The sequence below is a fragment of the Carcharodon carcharias genome, chromosome 12, assembly GCF_017639515.1.
Source record: "Carcharodon carcharias isolate sCarCar2 chromosome 12, sCarCar2.pri, whole genome shotgun sequence".
Classification (NCBI taxonomy): domain Eukaryota; kingdom Metazoa; phylum Chordata; class Chondrichthyes; order Lamniformes; family Lamnidae; genus Carcharodon; species Carcharodon carcharias.
In genome coordinates, this window is record NC_054478.1 from 109,921,195 (window position 1) to 109,942,824 (window position 21,630).

At 41.2% G+C, this 21,630-nt stretch overlaps 1 protein-coding gene across 10 annotated transcripts in view; it reads right to left on the reverse strand.

Annotated features, from left to right (window-relative positions):
- Positions 1-3,672: 3,672 nt before the first annotated feature.
- Positions 3,673-21,630, reverse strand: part of LOC121284892 (cyclin-dependent kinase 2-like) — a 53,635-nt gene continuing 35,677 nt past the window's right edge. For 5 of the 10 annotated variants that reach the window (XM_041200758.1, XM_041200757.1, XM_041200760.1 and 2 more), the window contains 4 exons: positions 18,359-18,529; positions 15,517-15,618; positions 10,560-10,763; positions 3,673-5,883 (listed from right to left, as the gene is read on the reverse strand). In XM_041200758.1, coding sequence (XP_041056692.1) covers positions 5,779-5,883; positions 10,560-10,763; positions 15,517-15,618; positions 18,359-18,529 — 582 coding nt within the window. In that variant the 3' untranslated portion in view covers positions 3,673-5,778. Of the gene's footprint in view, positions 5,884-10,559; positions 10,764-14,287; positions 14,500-15,516; positions 15,619-18,358; positions 18,530-18,754; positions 18,917-21,630 lie in introns of those variants that run through there. The other 5 variants (XR_005944574.1, XR_005944573.1, XR_005944572.1 and 2 more) reach the window with 5 other exon arrangements.

Here is a 21,630-nt window from a genome sequence, read left to right on the forward strand (position 1 = left end):
CAACACCCACAAAAGCCAAGCATGCTTGTCATCTGGCCTGGCAGGCATCCTACTTACACTTTCTCCATCTCTATCCACGCAGGACAAGCTGGCACACAACAAGAGAAAGATGTCTCAGGCCATGGCAGAATGTCCGAAATCACAGACTTTGAAAACAGAGCTGTCCAGATGGCCGGCAATGACCGGGACTGGTCCTATGCTGATGGTGAGGTCGGTGCTGCTCGACCAAATGAGGATCTAGCAGAGCAAATCCATTAAACAACCATGCCATGAGTGGTGTGTCCTCTTTCTCAGGCCACTACCATACACTAATAATTTCTCCTTGCTTTCACAGACACATCTGGCAAATAGCCGAAGGGATCCATGATCCAGGTCTTCCAATCAAGCCCTGAAGTAACCTCTGAAGAGGAATCTGGAGGCACCCTTCCTGAAGACCCATCACAGAGCTCACCCACACCCTCCACCAGCGCAGAGACACACGCCTTGGTGGGACCTAGCTTTAGAGCAGCCTTGGGATCACGATCTGATGAGCACATCGCACTGTTTGATCCACTGCAGGCAGTGGCAGGGACTTACCAGGTCCCCGGCACTTGCAGGGCTGCTGGAGGCCAGAGCATTGCTAAGTCTGAGTCAGATGTCAAGCCTCTGGACTCGGTCATGTCACATTTCTTCAGCTGCAACGGCAGGCTCAGGAGCATCAGGAAGTGATGCCCGCTGCACTTCTCAGATTGCAAGGTATGATGGAGGAGTCACCTCAGCCTTCAATCACTGAGGTGATCACGCCAGCATGCCAATGCACCAAGGTCAATACTGGTAGGATGTTGGCCATCATGGAGACCTTGGTCAAGCCCCTCACTCCTGTGCGAGCTCAACTCCATTGCTGATGCCATAGTTGGCCTCTAGTGTGTACGCGAGAAGGGTGCTGGGCAGCTTGATCTCACGCCTGCTACAAAAACAACAAATGCTGGAAAAACTCAGCAGGTCTAGTAGCATCTGTGGAGAGAGAAACAGAGTTAATGTTTCGACTCCGCATGACCGTTCGGACTTGAAATGTTAGCTCTGTTTTTCTCTCCACAGATGCTGCTAGACCTGCTGAGTTTTTTTGCATCATTTTCTGTTTTTGTTCCAGGTTTCCAGCATCCGCAGTATTTTGCTTTCATCTCACTCCAGCTACCCCTGCTCCTCAAGGGTTCAGCCTCGGGCCCCCAAGGCACCAATATGGGGGAGGATCCATAGGTACACACTCTGAGCCCATCCATCCAGGTGACTCGGAGAGTGTCTGGCCCATCCGACTCCCATCTTCCTGCGACCTCAGCAGCTCTAGCTCCACAGGATGGGGAGGGTGCTACTGCCACACAGCAGGACCTTGAAAGCAAGCCAGGGCCTTCCAAGTCTTGGACCTCCAGAGGACACCTGCCAAAGTCATCACAGACAGCAGGCTGCCACCACCTCTGCTATGGATGTCCGGGGAGCACCAAGACATAGCGGCAGGGTTAGGACAGTTGAGGAGAATTAGTTGCACAGCCTGGGCATGGGTGTTGATCACTTGTACATACTGTTCACTATTGTCAATAAACTCCCAAGGATGTCTCCCTGCCTAGGGTTCCTTGTTCTGATGAGCAGTGTTCTTGTTACTCAGATGTGAAACCTTTCTGCACAAGATAAAGGCAGGTGTCTCAGTCCAGGGTCTCTTCCCTGTGCTCTGTGCAGCCTTCAGACCAAAGTGATGGTCTGGCCTCACGCTCCCTGGAGACATTACTGATGTCTGCACCTCAGCGGTGCTTGTCATTATAGTGGTCAGGCGCCACAGAGGTCTCTCATTCTCTCGATGTGCTCTCAGCACCTTAATGGAGGGGTTGGCCCCCATCTCTTCAGCATCTGTGAACACAGATGCTATGCTCCAGCTCCTGAAGGGCTCAGGTGCTGAATGCGGACAAAGCATCAGATGCTTCTAAAGTTTCATGGCTCCGTCTCTATGATCTAACCTGATCACAGAGAGCGAGTGAGCTGCCCTCAGTCAGACATTCTCAGAGGCTATGTGAAGATTTATGGAGTGTCCTCAATGCATGTTGTCATCATCCTCACTATTTGGGCCTCCACCACGTCTCCACGACAGGAGCATTCTCACTGAGGTTATTTGTGTTGCACTAAGCCAGTCTGGAGATAAACATTTGCAAATGCAATTTGAGATCTTATGGGGTCACCTCACTGCATGTCATCATCATCCTCTACAAATTTAGCAGCTATGAGGGGCTCCTGAGCGTGCCTGCCTCATCTAGCCAGCGCAAGGGCCTCGTCCCCAACACCAGCTGCCTCAGAGGCAGGGCTGCCCTTAACCACATCCCCTCGCCCCACCAGTTGCCTCAATGGCAAGGCTGCACTTGCCCCCCATCACAAGTCACCACAATGCAAAGGCTGCAATTGCCCCCGCTCCCCCTCAAAAGGCCCCTCAGAGGCAGAACTGCACTTGGCCCGATCCCCCCCTCCCCACCACGTCAGGTAGGGCAGCACTGAACTCCGACCCCCCCTGAAGCCTGCAAAGCAACAAGTGACCCTGGTGAGCTCTGCAGAACATTGCTATGCACTCACCTCCAGTTCACCCAAAGTGCAGGCTGCCAAGTGCACATTGCCTGTGCTGTAGTGAAACACGTCAGCGTGCTTTCTTGCCAACGTGGATGGATGATCCAGCGGGGGTGCAAGATCTTGGTGGGATCGCCTGATAATGATATGCTGATGCATTACAATGAGGTTCCTGACGACCGATGGCGGGAAACACGGCCCATCATTGGTGGGCTGAGCAGATAATCGTGACCTGTCTTCCTGCCATCGTGAAACCGATCGCACCATATTGTCCGCTCACACCACCTATCACGCCCACCACCAGCGGGCACAGAAAATTCTCCCCATCATTTCAGATATGCCTTTAAAAAGGTGTCTTATACTAAAGATAGCTTAAGTATATAGGAAGGCTTTTAAGACTAAGATAGACTGCAAGACTGTAAAACAAAATGGCAGCAGGGAATCTGACACTAAGATATTTATGATCAGATAAACAGATGGTGACTGACCTTCACAGATGCAATTAGAACAAGCTTGGAACTAAAGTTCATACAAAATATAAAAGTCGTGTCCAAATCAGATTAAGGGGTAGACAATGAACAGTCTATTCTATTTTCAGAACCATTTACGCAAATATCTGGAGATCCAATCAATAATTTCTGAGAAGTAATTTGGCCAATCACTGAATTACAGTAGGCCTAGTCCACGTGGGTGAGAGAGATAAATACCCTTGATTAAGGAAGGCTTGTCACGAGTTTTTACTGGAGGACCCCAAAACAAGATTTTTGTCAGAATTTTGAGGTTACATTTTCTTCAGCTTGATCAACTGTCAAAAATTGTAAGTCTGTTCTTTACTTGTTTTCTCTTATTTTCTATTGTTAAGAACTTTTTAAATAAATCACTTCTTTGACTTTATTATTCAAAGAGTTATTATCTCACCTTGTAGGTTAATAGTCTTAAGAGGAATCAAGATTATATTTAATTGGGTTATTTACAGACATTTTAGTAGTTTTATAATTGAAAAGCCCAAACTGAATATATCTAAAACCTATAAGTGCATGGCATGGATACTTTGTGATCTCATCAGTAAACTTAGTAAACTGTCCTCAGAGCACTTGTAAAAAAATATTTATTTATACAATCTAAGTACAAAATTTCAGTTCGGGGTATTGGAAAGCAATAAAAGGCAGTTTTTCTTTGGGTATAAATATTGTCATACTGCAATCTGGAATATAAATGATCACAATATTAAATAACTTGAATAACAGTTTGTTAACAAACCAGCTTATGTTATCGTTACCTTTTACTCTTACAATTATTCTAGTATTAAAATCAATTGTTTTGCAGCAAACAACATGGTAAAACACCATCCAACACAACTTGGCCAACTTATATATTAGAAACAAAATACACAATGAATTAAAGAAAACAAATTGATATCATGTAGAGATATTCTACAGGATTTCAGTTACATCCTTACAGAAAGGGAAAGAAAAATATGAGGAAGCATCCCAACCACTCCATTTATACACTTTCTCAACATTGGTTACAGAAAAAGCTTACCCCAGGTCACATGCTATTTATTCTTTCCAATTTTCTCTTTTTCATTTTTTTTTTAATTAAGCATAGGAACTCATGTTCAGCTACAATTTTGCAGATACCAACAGTCTTCTGCTACATCATTCAAATGTTCTGAATGTGTGACTTCATATTATCATATTAAGGGCATAAAAGAATTTAAGCCTGTACTCAACCATTTCCACATATGTGTTTGAAACAATGGACAGAGAACAGGAGCGTGAATCTGAGTGGTTATCACCTTTCCCTAGTCTGAGAATCTGTAAGGTCAACTACAATACCTATTTAAATCACTTAATGCAACATAGATGTGAAATTAAACCTAGCATTTTCCTAATCTACAGCTCAATATGGAATTAGATGGTGCATTTACTCATTGAGCCATTCATTCATCTAAGACAACTTCAACACTTGACTTGGGAGTATTGTCTATTTTCTTTATTTGGGAATGGCCTTAAAAAAACTGAAAAAAGGCCTGCAGATTGTCAAGTTATGTTGCTTTAAAACTAAACTGACATATCTTTCCTTCTGGTCCACATAAGAAATTATTTTTTAAAATATGAGAAGACTGCCCTTGTAATATCCTTTTCACATGGAGGTTAGATGCACCAAAGCTGCATGCACTACATCGTCATTGGGATCCTGGATCACCAGTTTTCTGTTCATCTAGAATAATCTTCACATTAGAGGTAGATGGACAAATAGGGATATACACAAGCACTAAGGAGCCAGGTAGCTCTGAAAAGACAGGTGGTTAGATATGAAATTTCTGCAGTATTCAAGCGGTGTTTATTGACATTTGAAATTCAGTGGTCAGAAACACTTCTGATAAAAATAAAGCTCATATATTAATTGTGACCTTAGGAAGTGGAAAGATAGACTATGAAAGGTGGTAGTGGAACATTAACAATCTATGTGTTAATTAAATTCAGTAGTTTTACTTAATTGCTTGATGTTGAAATCAGTGTTAGGTAGGTTTTTAAGTAGGCATGAGAAATATACATTCAAATTTCCCCCACCTATCTCTGGTTCCTCCTTTGACTTGGATGGGAAAGTCTGGGAAGCTCAAGAAAGAACTAGGAAAGCTTTCCCATTGACAGCAAAATGGGTGAATCTCAGTGAGATTAAGATCAGGTCTTTCAAATTGAGGTTCAATGGTCTACCTCCATTTCAAGTTGCCATAAAATACATCTAACGGGGGAACAAAAAAACCCACAGAAAATTGTTATTACAAGCTGTAAAATCTCAAAAAGATCATTCGTGAAAACACTTCTTTCTGAAGTAAATCCTCATATTTCATACTGATTTATAGCTGTTGTAAAATATCAACCACTCGCTTGTGCTGTTTCAACATGTGTCTACAAAAATGGGATTTCAAATCTAAAAATAGAATCAAGTTTTATAGAATCTCTAATAATCTATAACAGAATTTAAACTTATCAAAGTATTGTGCCTAATGTACATTTTTACATGTCATCACCTTCACAGTTCAGGCTCCTGCCAATGTACTCTATAAGTACAATTTTCCAACTTCTGATAAACAGCTGTATAGTTTGGAAAATAATACATAAAAATGGAAATGAAAAAAAGCAAGAAAACTGCGATGCTTCCTTCATGTTCCCAGTGAACTCCACCAAATATTTATAGCTGTAAGTGTGGTAGTTGAATAGTGACATCACGGAAAAATCGATGACTTATAGCAACTTTTGCAGAAATCCGCTTGTTGGGATCATACTGGAGCATTTGCTATAAATAAAAAGGAAATGTTTTAAACTTTTTATTTCCCAAATTGATCACTAAAGGTGACAAGAACACTTCTGGTGCTTGAATAATAATACCGCTTGTAATAATTAAGAAATTAATAACCAGTGTATAATATCTCCATAGAGTTGGCTGATAACCAAGAGTATTATATGCAACTTAAATCTACGATAAGCAAGTGACAAAAAAGAATCATTATATCAGAAATCTTATTCCATGTAGAACTCCAGAGCAAAGACAACCTGTTGCTCAATACATCTGAACTCATTAATGAGTTAGCTGAAAAACATAGTGGAAAGCTGCAAGAACTGCTGGTAAACAACTTGACAATAGAAAATGAAAGTTTAGGAAAAGTAACAAAATATTTTTCAACTGAATCTAACCATGTTAACATTCAGATTATGATTCTAACAAACAAGAAAGGACTCTTCTCAGGCAAAGTGTAATTTGCATTCAGATTGTCAAAATATGCACTCTTTTTTATCTAGGTATTTGGCCAAAATAAACTGGACACTGGAAATTTCTCACTCTACAGTTTATTTGCATCCAAAACCAATTTAAAAGAGTTACACTATGCTTGAAGCAGTATAAAAACACAAAGAAATTACAGCCATCTCCAAGATGCATTTGTCTCTCTCATATAGAAGATCCTTATTACTTGGTTTCCAGAATGAGTAATATATTAGATTGCAGTTCTTTCCAATAACCAGTGGAGAGAGTCGCTAATATATAAATATACTACACATATTTCACATTTTGTACGTACAGACCTTGGACCAAATTTTTATAGAACGGTGGAGTGGGAATGGAGACTGGAAGGTCAAAGAAATCGCACCGCCTGAATGTCTCTTTGATTCCCAATGTGGTTCTGACATGTTGCAATTTTGAAATCAGGGACTGGTAAGCAGCAAGTCATCTGAAAATGGTGGGTTTGTAATTTGACAAACCCATTAATTGTCAGCTTGTTGAGGGGCAGTTTGCAATTTTTGAACGGAGTAAGGGTCACTAGCCCATCCACCCAGGAGGCAGCTTCATAATGGGAAGACAGTTGTGGACCTGGGTATTAGTCAGAACACTGTGGAAGGGGAAATCTCAGGGATCAGCTCATTCATTGCCACAAAGTGGCTATCATATAATCAGTACTCTGAGAATTTGATTAGTAATATTGGGGGAGGGGGTGATAGGAGGTGAAATGAGACTGCAGGGATCACAAGGGTACAGCAGGGACTCCAGGAGATGGTGGATCTCTAAATCAGAGATGTGCAACAATAAGGAACAGCCTCAGCTGCAGATGCAAACCCCTAGACATGAGGGTTGAAGAGGGAAGGAACAGCAGGCTGGGAGACAGTGAAGGCAAAATCCTCATAACAGGGTGTACCAAAAAAGAATAAGTTTTATAGAGATATTAGACCATTAGTGCTGCAGGAGGCTGTGCCCATCCAGTCAACTGGTCTCAGACCTGTACCCTCGTTGAGGATCACCCCAGGCCTAGAAGGTCTTGTGTGCAGCCCCTGCCTGTAGCCATAAAAGTCATAGTGATTCTGAACTTCTTCATATCTGGGTCATTCGGAGGATCGGTTATTGACCTGGCATTTCTCAAGTGGCAGCCCATTATTACATAAGGCAAGTCGTGATGCCCTGTTCGAGGGGGCCAAATCTTACAGAGTTCCAAACAGATAGTGCAATGTAGGCACAGAGGGCACTGGGATTCACTGGGATGCCCTCAGGTGCAGGGAGTCATTGATTGCCCCATTTTTGACTTGTAACTCACCGAACAAGAATTTAAAAAGAACAAATAAACTTGAGAATTTATTTGTTATTTTAAGGCATTTTCCAGTACTACCAAATCATGAACATTAGAATTTTTCTGTACAAAAGGACACAATTTTACCAATCAAGCCTGTGCCAACTGTCTGAAAGAACTATCTACTTAGTCCAACCCCATTACACTTTCTCCTTACCTTTTCAAAGTTTTAATTTTCAAATATTAAGCCATTTCCCTTTACAAAATTATTATGGGTTCTGCTTTACCATTGTTTATTTTAGGGCATTGCACTCCTTATAAACCGTCTACATAAAAAAAAATTCTTCTAACCTCTCCCTTTATTATATTACTGACTCTAAGCTCATAGTTACTGATTCATCTATAAGCAGATAGTTTTTCTTTATGCATTGTGTAAGCAGCATATCTTTTTACTTCCGTTGGACTGTTGTAAAGAACATATATTTTTATTTTCCATTGGACTGTGAATTAAACTTACAATGGCTGCAGAGTGAAAGACATGTCCACTGGAACAGGATCAGAGATATAAACAATGTTGAAGTCCTGGAACAGAATGTGCCATGAAAGACAGGATGGTGCCAGAAAGGAGTACTGGACCAGCAGAGCTGCCTGACAACAGTGTTTTGATTGGCTCCTGACCAGGTGTTGTGTGGGAGCAGTGCTGAATAGCTGCTAGCCTGAAAGGAACAAGACCTAAAACCTCTTTCTCTTGTGTGTGGAAGATTCCAGTAATTGTACAATAGCTAGCTGGTTTTTCTCCTCATATCTCTATAACCTGCTTTTTCTCTGAAAACCCCAGTCAAGAGGCAAAAGGGGAAAATCACTGTAAGAGACATTGAAAGGCAAGTGCTCAACCACTGAACTAAGTACTGAAAGTGCTGGAAAACCACCTTGTGTCATCAACAAGAACTTAAAAGAATTTAGAAGACATCAATCAAAATTAACTCATCCAATCCTGTATTCTGGAATCGGTGTTATTGAACTGTTTTATCCCACCCTTAAAATCCATGTTTATGTGTCTTGTATGTGTGTGTATAGAGATTTAAAAAGGGGGTAGAGTTTAAGTTATGGTGTTAGAAATGAGCAGTTCATATTTCTTTCTTTTGCCACTGGTTAATGACAGTTTGTTCAAGAAACAGTTATTTACTTATTAAGTTTATAAACCAGGTGCTTGTATTCTGTTAACCTAAATTAAACAATTAGGTAGAATTGGAGCAAACTGGTGATTTGGTCAAACTTTTCACATCTGTCGCGGCTTGGGGAGTAGTGGGACTTGATATTACAGTGCACTATCCCCAGTGAGTCGTGACAATTGGTCAAAACTCTTCTAGATTATCTTATCTTCAATATCTCTCAGATCTACTCTTAACTTTCCAAAGTTTCTTATTCTTAGTATCATCTTAGTTCATCTCTTCTCTACCCTTTTCGCGCCCTGGATGTTTAATGGGTAACCATCAATAGACATAATTCCAAACACAGCCTAACCAATGTTTTGTATAAGTTCAAGATCATCTCTTCTTTTGTAGGCTATGGGGCAGATTTTGACTATGGAAGTAAAACTTGGGAGATGTAAAATGGGCAGCAAATTTGCTATCACCCATTTTTGCTATCACACAAAGTCAAAATCTGCCCCTATATATAAAACCTAGGATCTCATCTGCCTTTTTATATATCTTATAAACTTGACCTTCCACTTTTAAAGGCTTGTATATCTGAATCCCTGAGTACCAGGGATGCTCTTTTCCTCTGCTCTTAAAAGTGAACATTTCTGTAATTTACAGCACTGAATGACATGAAGTAACAGTGGTACAATTCAATCCCCTGGCCCTGGTGACCAGAGCCTTAATTCATTACCTGAGACCATTGGTTCAAACTAGTACAAAAAATGACTGTACTTGGGGTGTATAATCTGACCTAGCATACAGGATGACCCAATTTTTCTGGTTCCAAAATCATGTTTTTGCATTTACTTGGTGTATAATTCAACCCCCCCTTTCAGCCATGACATGCTTTACTCATGTTAGTAGCTAGCCTCGATTTTTCACCTCACAAATGGATATTTTATTTCACAGCATCTTATAACTGGATCCAAGATATTAAGCAGGCAATAAGGGCTGTGTTGCAAAGATACGGTAGAGTTTCAGGTACACCCACAGTCTACTGTTATACTCGGTGTAAAAGTCGACCCATTTTTGGAGGGATTTTGAGGCTTCAAAGATCAACTTATATGCTGACATCTACGTTATGTTTGCAGCATTGTAACAGGATACTGATACAAACACATGCCTTAAATTTTGGCACAGTGTCTACACTACTTTACATATATATATCTACAGCTGTTATAATTTACTCCATAGTACAGGATTCTGTGCTCTGTGGGATGTTCCCGGGACGCACATCGAGACAAACATCAACTGCTGCTGGAGGAGCATCAACTAAGTGAAAGACACACTTTGGTCTGCCCAAAACTTGCTGATCTCCACTGTGAGAAGCTGTCCACTTCAGAGTGTTGCAGGCTGGCACATTCCAACTTCCAGGGCTACATGTTGAGGGACACACTAAAGCTTGAGGCAGCCACCGCAAAGGCTCAATGGAGAAAGGCCACAGTCCAAGGCCCTCCTACCAAAGTACACCCAGAGACTAGAACCTGTGTAACTGATTGACATAGAACGTATATTGTAAATGTAACCTGTAATTGTAAGGCTAGTGAGGCACCTCAGAGGGCCAGACACTGCACTGAAAGTAATTGTACCGTCTTGCACTTTATGTAATGCTCAATTTAAATTATGTATTCTACTTCTATAATTTTTATGAATAAAGTATATTTTTTGAAAAAAAATTAAATTAAAATTGTAATTTATTGGGGTGTACTACCAACCATCAGTAGGTCTTTGCCATCCATGTCCAGATTGGGTAGTATCTTATTGAAATCTTGTCTGAGCCACCGAGGGAAGTTTGCTTTGAAGTCAGGTAGCTGTGTAACTCCAGGCCACACAGACTCATTTGGTGTACCAAGCGTGCGGAAAATCCTGAAAAGCTGATCAATCTCAGAGTCTCCAGGAAACAGAGGTTTTCTTGTGACCTTTAATTGAAAAAAGAATTCACATAAATTATCTAGCTGACTGTTGTTGGGTATACATTTAGAACCATTGAAAAGTTACAGCACAGGAGGCCATTTGGCCCATCTTGTCCATGCCAGCCTGAGGACACCCAGGTGCCCTTTCTAATCCCACCTTCCTGCACCTGGCCTATAGCCCTGCAGCTCACAGCACTTTAGGTGCAGATCCAGGTACTTCTTAAAACAGTTTAAAGTTTCTGCCTCTACCACCAACTTGGGCAGCGAATTCCAGACACTCACTGCCCTCTGCATAAAAAAGTTCTTCCTCATGTCCCCCCTACACCTTCTGCCACTTATCTTGAATCTATGTCCCCTGGGTCTAGAATTCTCCATCAAGGGAAACAATTTTGTCCTGTCCACTCTATTTATTCCCCTCATAATTTTGTACACCTCAATCAAGTCACCTCTCAGCCTTCTTTGTTCTAAGGAAAATAACCCCAACCTATCCAATCTCTCCTCTAAGCTATACTTTTCTAACTCTGGCAACATTTTTGTAAACCTCCTCTGCACTCTCTCCATAGCTATTACGTCCTTCCTGTAATGTGGTGACCAGAACTACCAGAACTGCACACAATGCTCCAGTTGTGGCCTCACTAGTGTTTTATACAATTCCAACATTAAATCCTTACTTTTATATTCTATACCTCTGCCAAGGAAGGACAGCATTCCATATGCCTTCTTTACCACCTTGTCTACTTGAACTGCTGCCTTCAGGGACTTGTGTACTTGTACGCCAAGATCTCTCACTTCATCTACCCCTCTTAGTATATTCCCATTTATTTTGTAATCCCTGTGACTGTTTGACCTCCCTAAATGTATGACTTCACACTTCTCTATATTAAAATCCATCTGCCATTTTACCACCCACTCCACCAACCCATCTATATCATTTTGGAGATTATGGCTATCCTCTACACTATCCACTACTCGGCCAATCTTTGTGTCATCTGCAAATACCCAATCATGCCCCCTACATTCACATCCAAATCATTAATATATAACACAAACAGCAAGGGTCCCAACACCAAGCACTGTGGAACACCACTTGAGACAACTTTCCATTCGCAAGGGCATCTATTGACTATTACCCTTTGTTTCCTATTACAAAGCCAACCTTTTATCCAGTTTGCCACATTACCCTGAATCCCATGGGCTTTTACTTTCCTGATCAATTTGCCATGAGAGACCTTGTCAAATGCCTTGCTAAAATCCATGTGTACAACATCCACTGCACTACCTTTATCAGCCCTTCTTGTCACTTCCTCAAAGAATTCAATCAAATTTGTGAGGCAAGACCTTCCTTTAACAAATCCATGCTGACCATCCCTGACTAATCCATGCCTTTCCACATGACAGTTAATCCAGTTATTTCAACAACCTGAGTCCTCCAGTCCTGAACAGTTTCTTTGGAGATAAGTTGACATCAAAATAGGGCCAAAAACTAAATTTCCATGCACAAGGATTGTCTGCGCAAGTCTTTTGCATGTTGGCTAAACAGAATCTCTACCTGTGCATATGAGCATACGATTTAGGAGCAGGAATTAGGAGCAGACCCCTCTTTTCCCCTCTCTTTACTCTTTTTGTTGAAAATGATAACTGACGTTGGTATGCAGTTCCAAGTGTTCCAACAGCAACCCAGTGCTTCACCCAACTGATTCACAAATAAGATTGCATAGGTGTCAACAGGTAATTTGGCCACAAAAGACACTATTATCCAAGTCCAAGCTGTCCTTACTTAATATTCATATGAACATTTTTGAGTAGCTGTCACCATATTGTGATCAAGTAGAGGAACCCTTAATATTTCCACCCCACCCTAGCTCTCTAACCTCCATCCTTAGTGATTCTGAGGTAACTGTAATGCATCTATTGATGCTACAGTTCAAACCAGCCAATGCAGAAAGGACCAGGAATCAAACCTGGGTCTTTTCTCATTTGAACAAATCAGTACCACACAAGGTAGTGCAACTAGGCATTGAGCCATCAGTAGACTCTGAAATAATACTCTTTAGCATTAAAGATAATTAAGGGTTATATGAAAACTTAAAAACTAAAATATTGTGAATTACATAATGCAATAATGATTTAATATAATCAGACAATCAGATAATTTACAGTGAAGATGTAATCTGGGAATGTAATACATACACTGTTACCTATATTTATCATGTTTCAGCTACAATAAACATTTTACATAAAGGTGGTTCTTGCGGTAAGCATCACACTTAGTTTCCATCAATTTTTAGCAAACAAAGCCATTAACATTTGCTAGTTACCATTAAAACACTCTAGTACTGCAGAGCTAGTCACAGTTGTATACCTTCTAATCCAACATGACTTTTATTGATATAGGTCAATCATTTAGAGCATTTGTGAATCGCTCCCCACAGGTGAAAAAGTATGCAATAGACAAAATAATCAGCCAGTGCAAGAAAGCAACCATACAAACTTTATATACCTAAAATTTTTATAAATCAGCTGATTTCCTGTGCTATTTCTCAGTGTCAGTCCAAAGTTCTGTAAGAACAGGATGTTATGCTGTGCATTATTACCAAGGACACTGACATTAGCATTTGGGTGGCCTTTGCATCTTAGAACAGGATCCTGGGTCCTGCAGTATTTTAGTATTTTGAGGGGGATTCCAGAGACTTGAAGCATCTAGAAGAACACTGTAGAGGGAAAGTGTGGGAGCATTGGGGTAGATCTTAGGATTTGGGAACACTGGGGGTGGTTCTAGAATCATGGAGCACCTGGAACGTGGTCTAGGGATTTCTAAGCGGTGAGAAGAGGTCCTAGGATCAGAAATGGTGGGAGTGGGGAGTTTGAAAAAGAGCTTTTGGTATGTAGCAACATGGAAAGGTAGAAGAATCACAAAAATGTTACAGTGTAGTAGGAGCCCATTTGTCTCATCATGTCTGCAAAGGCTCGCTGAATGAGGAATTCACTTAAAGCCACACTCCCACCTTCTCCCCATAACCCAGTTCATTCTTCTTTTTCAGATAACAGTCAAATTCTCTTTTGAATACTTCAATTGAAGGATTTAATAGGCTTGTAGGGCAGGGTTGTCTGGTATTAGTAAATTTAAAATACAGTACACTAATAGTCAGTCAATTTATACAATTTGTAATGAATTCAAATTTCCATAAAAAATAAATTGCCTCAAAATATTCAAATGTTTGTCACCAGTATTCCAAGTTTAAAAAAAAATCTCCTTAAGGCTCACACTTAGCCACATCTGTTCTAATCACAGAAGTTGTGAGCACTGCATAATTAAAAGTTTGTTAATCATGTCAAAATTGCCCAAGTGAATAAATCCCCATTTCCTTTACAGAATTTTCAAAAAAATTACTCTCATATTTTTATGAAAGGAAAGGTCACTCTTACTTTAAATTCATTTTGATGCTCAAATTGCATGCTATGATATTTTGCAAATTACACATACTCATAATGCCTAGTTTGCACACAGGGAGATTTTATAATTAGCATACTCTCAGGGGTGGTGAAAGCTGTTTTCAACTGCAGAAGTATCCTGTCAGACATTAGACATTTCAGTTCCTCCTCCTTCATGTACCATGACCTAAAAGGGCAACCATGGACTTCCATTGGATTGATCCACGATTATGCTTAGCAAATTACTGCAGTGGTTTGCCGGTGCTTTCTGCAGTATGGCTAACCAGGAAACTCTTCTGCTCTTTACCACCTGATCCAGCAACAAAATGAAAGTGAATGGTTAACATGATGATGTAGGAATTTTCCATCATAAATGCTTATATAGTGTTTATCATTTTGACATGCTGATATATGCAGGCTGGATTTCCAAATGTGCATGGAGGTGTGACCAGAGGTGGCCCGGCGCAGAAAAATCTCTGTGAGAGGGCAGAATGTCAATTTGCCGGCATCTTCCCACCTCCAGACCGTTTTTAAGAAGGCTGGGTTGGAAATGTAATGCCGGTTGGGTAGCCAAATTAAGCCATTAAGGGCCTAGTAAGGCTTGCGCGTGCCGACAGGCATTTTCCAAAGATCAGGTGGGCTTCCCGTGTGGCCAAAGCCCACACAATGAAAAGAGGTGGCCTCTCACCAACCGATGATGGGACCATTGTTCCATAATAACTTAATTCACCTCCCCGCTGCTGCTGTTGCAGAAAATGGCCACAGCTGTGGTTGCAGCCCCCTCCATAATGGTGGTCTGGTGACTGTGGGAATTTTTATGTTCAAAACTTTTAGAAGTGCTGAGAGGATGCTTCCATTTTGAGGTACTCTCTCTCCCTTACCTGCATCGGCAGGCCTCCGCTCTCTCTGTGAAGAGGCCCTCCAGCGACTTTAATTGGGTAGCAAGTGTTCCCTCTGGCTAGTAACTGGCCATTCCTTTGAAAATTATGTCGGGTGACCATTTTTGACATGGTCCGGAATTGGGGCCCTCGTTTGACCCCAGTGTCAGATTCCCGACCCCAAGACAAAAATTCTGCTTATGATCTTTCCATTACCAAATCATAACACAGAAAGTAAGTTTAATGTGTACAGAAAGTGCAAAATGTAATCAAGACCTTTAATAGACACATAGATGACATTTCAGTAGTGAGATACTTTGCCTTTATTTTGTACATGTTTTCATCTTCCCTCAAATTTTAAAAGAAAAAAAAATATTCTGAACATGCTAGGAAGGCATAAATTTACAAAATACATTTTAATAAATTAATTGTTTTCCTGAGATAAATACCATTTCTGCAAAGATGCATCCTATGCTCCAAACATCCACTGCTGTTGAGTAAAATTTACATCCCATTAAAATTTCTGGTGCTCTGTACCACAAGGTTACAACCTAAAAATAAAGTAAATACAAATATAAAATCAAAGAATAACAAACATTTAGAAAGTCAATTCTCCAAAATCATTTCAGCCAAACATGTTAAGAGTATACTTAACTGATCAGTGTTTACTATAAAAGTATTCAAGAGATATAATCAGATTTCAGTAATTAATTATAAATGTAAATATTTATCACTACTGTGGTCTGAATGAAGCTCAATACTTGTTTATAAAAATAGAGTAATGCAGTCTATGTTGGCACTACCTTGCAGTTTTCCCTAGGGCAGGGAATCAAGAATACAACAGAACTGGCATTATCTACCTTAATTTATGATAAATTAGTGCTGATTAACTGAGGCCTCCGTGGTTCAAAGCCTTTTGGTAATGAAGAGGTGGAGCCTACTTTTATTTTGAATTAAGTAGCTTTTTTATCTCTTTTCCTGAATTTTGTTGCCTTGGCCAAAAGCAGGAAGCAACCCACACCAACCCTCCTTTACTTAGACAGGCGATGGGACCCGGGCGACATATTACTGTGGTGGCCAATTAAAAAGTCATTGTCCAGTTAAGATTCCCAATTCAAGGGCCAATATTTTTGCAACCTAACGCTTGGCCTAAATAGCCAAGTGGTTATGGTACTGGGTTTGTAACCCCAAGATCAAGAGTTCAAATCTCACAATGGCAAACTATGGAACAATGTGACTTCATCTGAAACAGATGGAAACAGGTTTGTACTCGAAAGAGTATCAAGAGTTCAAATCTCACAATGGCAAACTATGAAACAATGTAACTTCATCTGAAAAGGCTTAGCCTAAATAGCCAAGTGGTTATGGTGCTGGGTGTGTAACCCCAAGATCAAGAGTTCAAATCTCACAATGGCAAACTATGAAAAAACAATGTTACTTCATCTAAAACAGATGGAAATGGGTTTGTACTCGAAAGAGTTACTTTTGCAACCTCACTAGCGCCACTACTCGCAGTGGCCATTGCTGAGATTGCAGATCCAGGGAGGGCTGCCTCAAAGAGAGGTCAGGTAGGCTGGGCAAAGCCAGAATCTGGCAGCCAGGCCCTGGCATTCACATGGGGATGAGCATTGCTGTCATATAGTTGGCCACTGCCACTGAGTGGGGGGGCCCTTTGTGGGCTATGGGAGTGCTTATCAAGGAATGGCCCCCTCTCCCACAGTGAGTCCACCAGAATTTACCTAGCAGTCTTCCCACAAAGTAGCGAGCCCAACATGGTCAAAATACTCCTTAATGGCCATGTAAGAGGATCAACTGACTGTAGGGTGGGCAACTGGGCTAATATGTTTCCTATCACTGCCTATATAGCATGATGGCAGACAGCCCTCTCGATGCCTCCCCCTGCCATCCTGCCAGCCCTCTTGCCTCTCCGCCCATTCCCAATGGGCCATGAAAACTCAGTCCTTTATTTAATAATTGTAATGCAAACAAAGGCACTTTCCATTCTAATAAACAAATCAGCACGCATCTGGTACACCATAATTATTTGAAGGGATTTGTGAACTTCTAGTGAGTGCAGAATAATGTTTAATTTTCCCAGTTTTCTACTCCTTACTTTCCTTTTAACAGTGTTGACTCATACCGAGAATTATTCCACTGACAGTGTTTCAGAGAGCATCACAGCTGAGGCTAATCCATCAATAATTACCACAAGTTGCAATTTCTTAAAAATATCACTGACAAGTATTTAACAGTGGAAATCGTCACTTTTCTCTCCCTAAGTCCAGATGCTAAAACCAATTGTACGACTTTTCTCTTCCTAGGTTTGTGTCAATGAATTCAATTGTGATTATATCACTGCTATGCTGGTTGAGATCAGTTGATTTGATCAAATTCAGGATTTTCTTGTCTGTTGGACTCAATAACTCACCAAGCATTGGGTTATCTACTGAGCTATAACAAGAGACTCCTAGTTGTCCGTATAAAGTTTTAGCAGGAAAGTACTAAACACCCTCATTAGTTAATAAGTGTGTTTTTCAGAGTTGTAACAAAGGCTCACCATCTTCTGCTCTCAACAGGGAATCACAGTTGAAGGGAGCCCAAGTTGGAAATAGGGTACAACATGTAGTGACAATTATCAGTCCTACACCAACTACGTTTTGGGAGTGTGGGATTGGTGAAATTCCCTAAAGTATCAAGAGTTGTGCTATTATTTTTTTCTTGAACTTTGATGTTTGAACTTGGTCGTTCAAGTTCTTGTCTTCTTGGCAATAGTAGGGTAGGTGGGTATAATCTCTGAAAACACAACTTTTCTGGTCTAACAGTCTTTCCTTGTGCCTAAAATGTTCATGCTTCCCTTGCATTAAATCTTTTTTTTACTGCTAATTATAACCTTATGCTGAGAGGAGTAGATGCATTGCAGACTGTGTAGAAAAGATATTTGGAAAAAATACTGACTTCAATTAAGTTTACCAAGCGCTTAAGGCAACTTTTCTGTTTAGTATTAGTGCCTAAACCGATTGTTACTGTTTGATATAGCTAGAATTCTTTAGAGCTTGAAAATGAACAGCGCTAATAAATGGCCATTTCTATTTTCTGGGGCTCATAACGTTTTTTTGTAGAACAATGCAGCATTCTGATTTCAGAAAGTTCACATTAACTAGCTGAGCAACCCATTTAAAATATGCCACAACTGAGAAGGATTAAATCCATTAAAATTATAGTGGGAGTAAAATTAATATCCAAGTTTTAACTTTATGAACCATTTCTAAAACTGCATAGATTGTAAATTACCTCATGAGTATAAGTGCGCACAGGAACTCCAAAAGCCCTTGCCAATCCAAAATCTGCTAATTTGATTGCACCAGCATCATTAATAAGCAAGTTTTGTGGTTTTAGGTCTCGATGAAGGACTCTGTGAGAGTGACAGAATGCAACACCTTGCAGCAGCTGGAACAGGTAACTCTGCCAAAAGAGGTATCTGGTTATGTGAAATTCAGAAATAAACTATTCAAACACCCATAACAGGCAAATTTCCATATCAGTATCACCAAATCCCTTTCATGGCATTACATATCCAAGGAAATATTACTGTACTAGGACATGAATGGGATAACAGAGCTGCTCCAATGGCTCTGGGATAAATACACAATCTGCTTATAGAAGGCTGCTCAGTGCAGACCTGAATACCTTGTTTATCTGATGCCTCTTTTAATCAGATAAATTAGGCCGCTCTCTCCTTCAGATAAGAAGTGTGAAATTGTCGTCAGTGTGGTCATTTTGATTCCGGCATTCTGTCATTCTTTTTCCTCTGTGCCAACCAGAAAGAACAGCACCCATGTTTCCTATAAACTGAAATTTAACATACATAGAAGATAGCACATCTGGGTGAATGTTAAGCCTGAATTCTGCAAATAAGGTGACTGGAAGCTGGTACAATATATTGGTTTCTTCAATTGACAGACAGATTGAATAGATGAACAAACAACAAAGTACTTGAAAGCACTTTATTCGAAAATAATAAAGTAATATGTCTTAAAACTGTAAGGTAAACTTGTAAGGGGCACACATATCTGTGATATTTATTCAATATCCTAGCAAACAATGATAATAGGTTTTAACATTTCCCAGAAGTTTCTAAATTTTTGCCCCTCCTTGTGGTACTACCTTTAATTATTCCACCTTACAAAACTTCACCTTCAATCTAAAACAGGTTTGTCCAACGTACGGCCTGTGGGCCGCAAAATCCCTCTATGCAGCCCCCAAAGCCAGTTTTCAAAATGCTGGTCAAACAAGTGAGTTTCAATGAAGATACTGCAAGGAGCTGCTCCTCCAATCACTAGTGAGCCTATCAGCAGCAAATGAGGGAGAGAAACAGTCTCTGATTGGAGGAGTGATGAACACCAGCATCGGTGAGTGTGCTGAGGGCTGCTGGGTCAAGGGAAGCGAAGGTATGGGGGGGTGCTGGAGACCGCAGAGACAAGCAATGGTGGGGTTGGAACCTGGGGAGCCAAGCAATGGCGTTGCTGGAGCCAAGCAACAATGGCCCTGGAGCCCAGCAACAGCAGCTCTGGAGCCCAGGCAGCTAGGTATGTTAGGCCTGTGGAGGGCGAAATACTGGCAGGCCCAGGGTGGAGACTGTACCTTGGTGAGTATGTGGGAGTGAGAGAGAGTGTTTGTGGGAGTGAGAGAGTATGTCTGCGGGTGCGTGTGGGAATAAGAGTGTCTGTGAGTGGGTGTGGGAACAAGAGAGTGTGATGGTGAGAGTTTGTGAAGGAGTGCGAGAGACTGAGTATGTTTGGGGTGGGGTGGAGTGAGAGAGACTGAGTGTGTGTGGGGGGTGTGCAAGAGACTGAGTGACTGTATGTGTTTGTGTGGGCGGAGTGTGAGAGACTGAATGACTGTGCATGCCTGTGTGGGGAATGCAAGAGACGGAGCAACTGAATGTGTGTGGGGGGGAGGGGGTTTGCGAGAGACTGAGTGACTGTGTGTATGGGGGGAATGCAAGAGGTTAAGTGACAGTGTGTGGGGGGGAGAGAAGAGTACGAGAGACTGAGTGATTGTGTGTATGGAGGAATGCAAGAGATTGAGTATATATAGGGAGCATGTGCAAGAGACTGAGTGACTACGGGTGTGTGGTGGGAGGAGTGCGAGAGACTGAGTGATTATGTGTGTGGTGGGGGGAGTGTGAGAGAGAGGGTGACTGTGTGTATGGGGGGAATGCAAAAGACTGAGGCCGGGATTTTCCGGTCCTGTCACGGGCGGGACCCGCCATGGGCGAGGCGGCGCCCCAACCAGAAGTCCATTGACTTGCAGCGGACCAGAAAATCATGGCGGCGGGCGGGTGCAGAAAATTCCGCCCTTATTGACTGTGTGTGCAGTGCAGGGAGTGCAAGAGACAGAGTGACTGTGTGTGTGGTGGGGGGAGTGCGAGAGATAGTGACTGTGTATGGAGGGAATGCAAGAGACTGAGTGACTGTGTGTGTGGTGCGGGGAGTGCAAGAGACTGAGTGACAGTGTGTGTTTGGGGGTGTACAAGAGACGGACTGCGAGAGACGGAGCGACTGGATGTGGAGTGTGGGTGCAGTGGTGGAGTGAGAGTCTGCCTTGCACCCATTTTCAGGTTTCTCACTTACTTTCACCACCACCACCAACACATATACACACACCTACTCAGTGGGTTGAGGGTGAGTGAGCACACCAAGACTGTGAATGAGCCAGGCACACACACTCTGACCCTCTCCCACTCTGGGTATTTTTATTAATTATTCTTTTTTATCTTAACAAATTTTGCTATGATATTGGTCAGCAATTGTTCCTTTCCTTAAAAGCTCAACTTTTTTTTGAAATTCAGTTTATGATGTCAAGGAACTATCATAATTTTCCTAATATTATTGTGGGATATTTTAAAGCAGGCTTATATGTGTGTGTGCAGCTAATTTAATTAAACTAGCAACAGTTAGACTACAAGGTTTAAATGATCAAATAAGGTGTAAAACAGGTGTAAAATGGAAATAAGTAAACCTAGGTTAAGGTCAGTAGATGTGATGTGAATGGAATTTGCATTTTTAGATGTGGAAAAGTGCTTGATTTTCAAAGAGACATGGAACATGTTTACAACTGGCAAGATAAATGAGGCAAGATTATGATGTTGATTTTTCCCAAAAGTGCTGGCTATAATGTTAACATGAAAGATTTTTATATTCTGGGAAAAGTAACCTCCAAAGACATGTGGAAACAATGGAATTTACAAATCAAAAGGGATAAATACATTTAAATAAGGATGGAAGGCTGTGTGAGGTGTGGCCGTGTGAGATCTGGAAAGGTGACTGTGTGAAACAGACTTGGGGGAAAAAGCCTCTTGATTTTTCAGACGTTGCTGTTCCAGTAACCAAAATTGTGTTAAAAGCCTTTGGAAGTCCAGTGTCCAATGGGTGCTTGTGGTAAAATTGCTGGATGACTTTATAAATTTGGAATCTATGTGGACTGTTGCTTTAAAAGGGGTATGTACTTGGGAGTCTGGTTAAGTAGAAAGTTTGGGAACTGTTATAACTGTATAATTATAA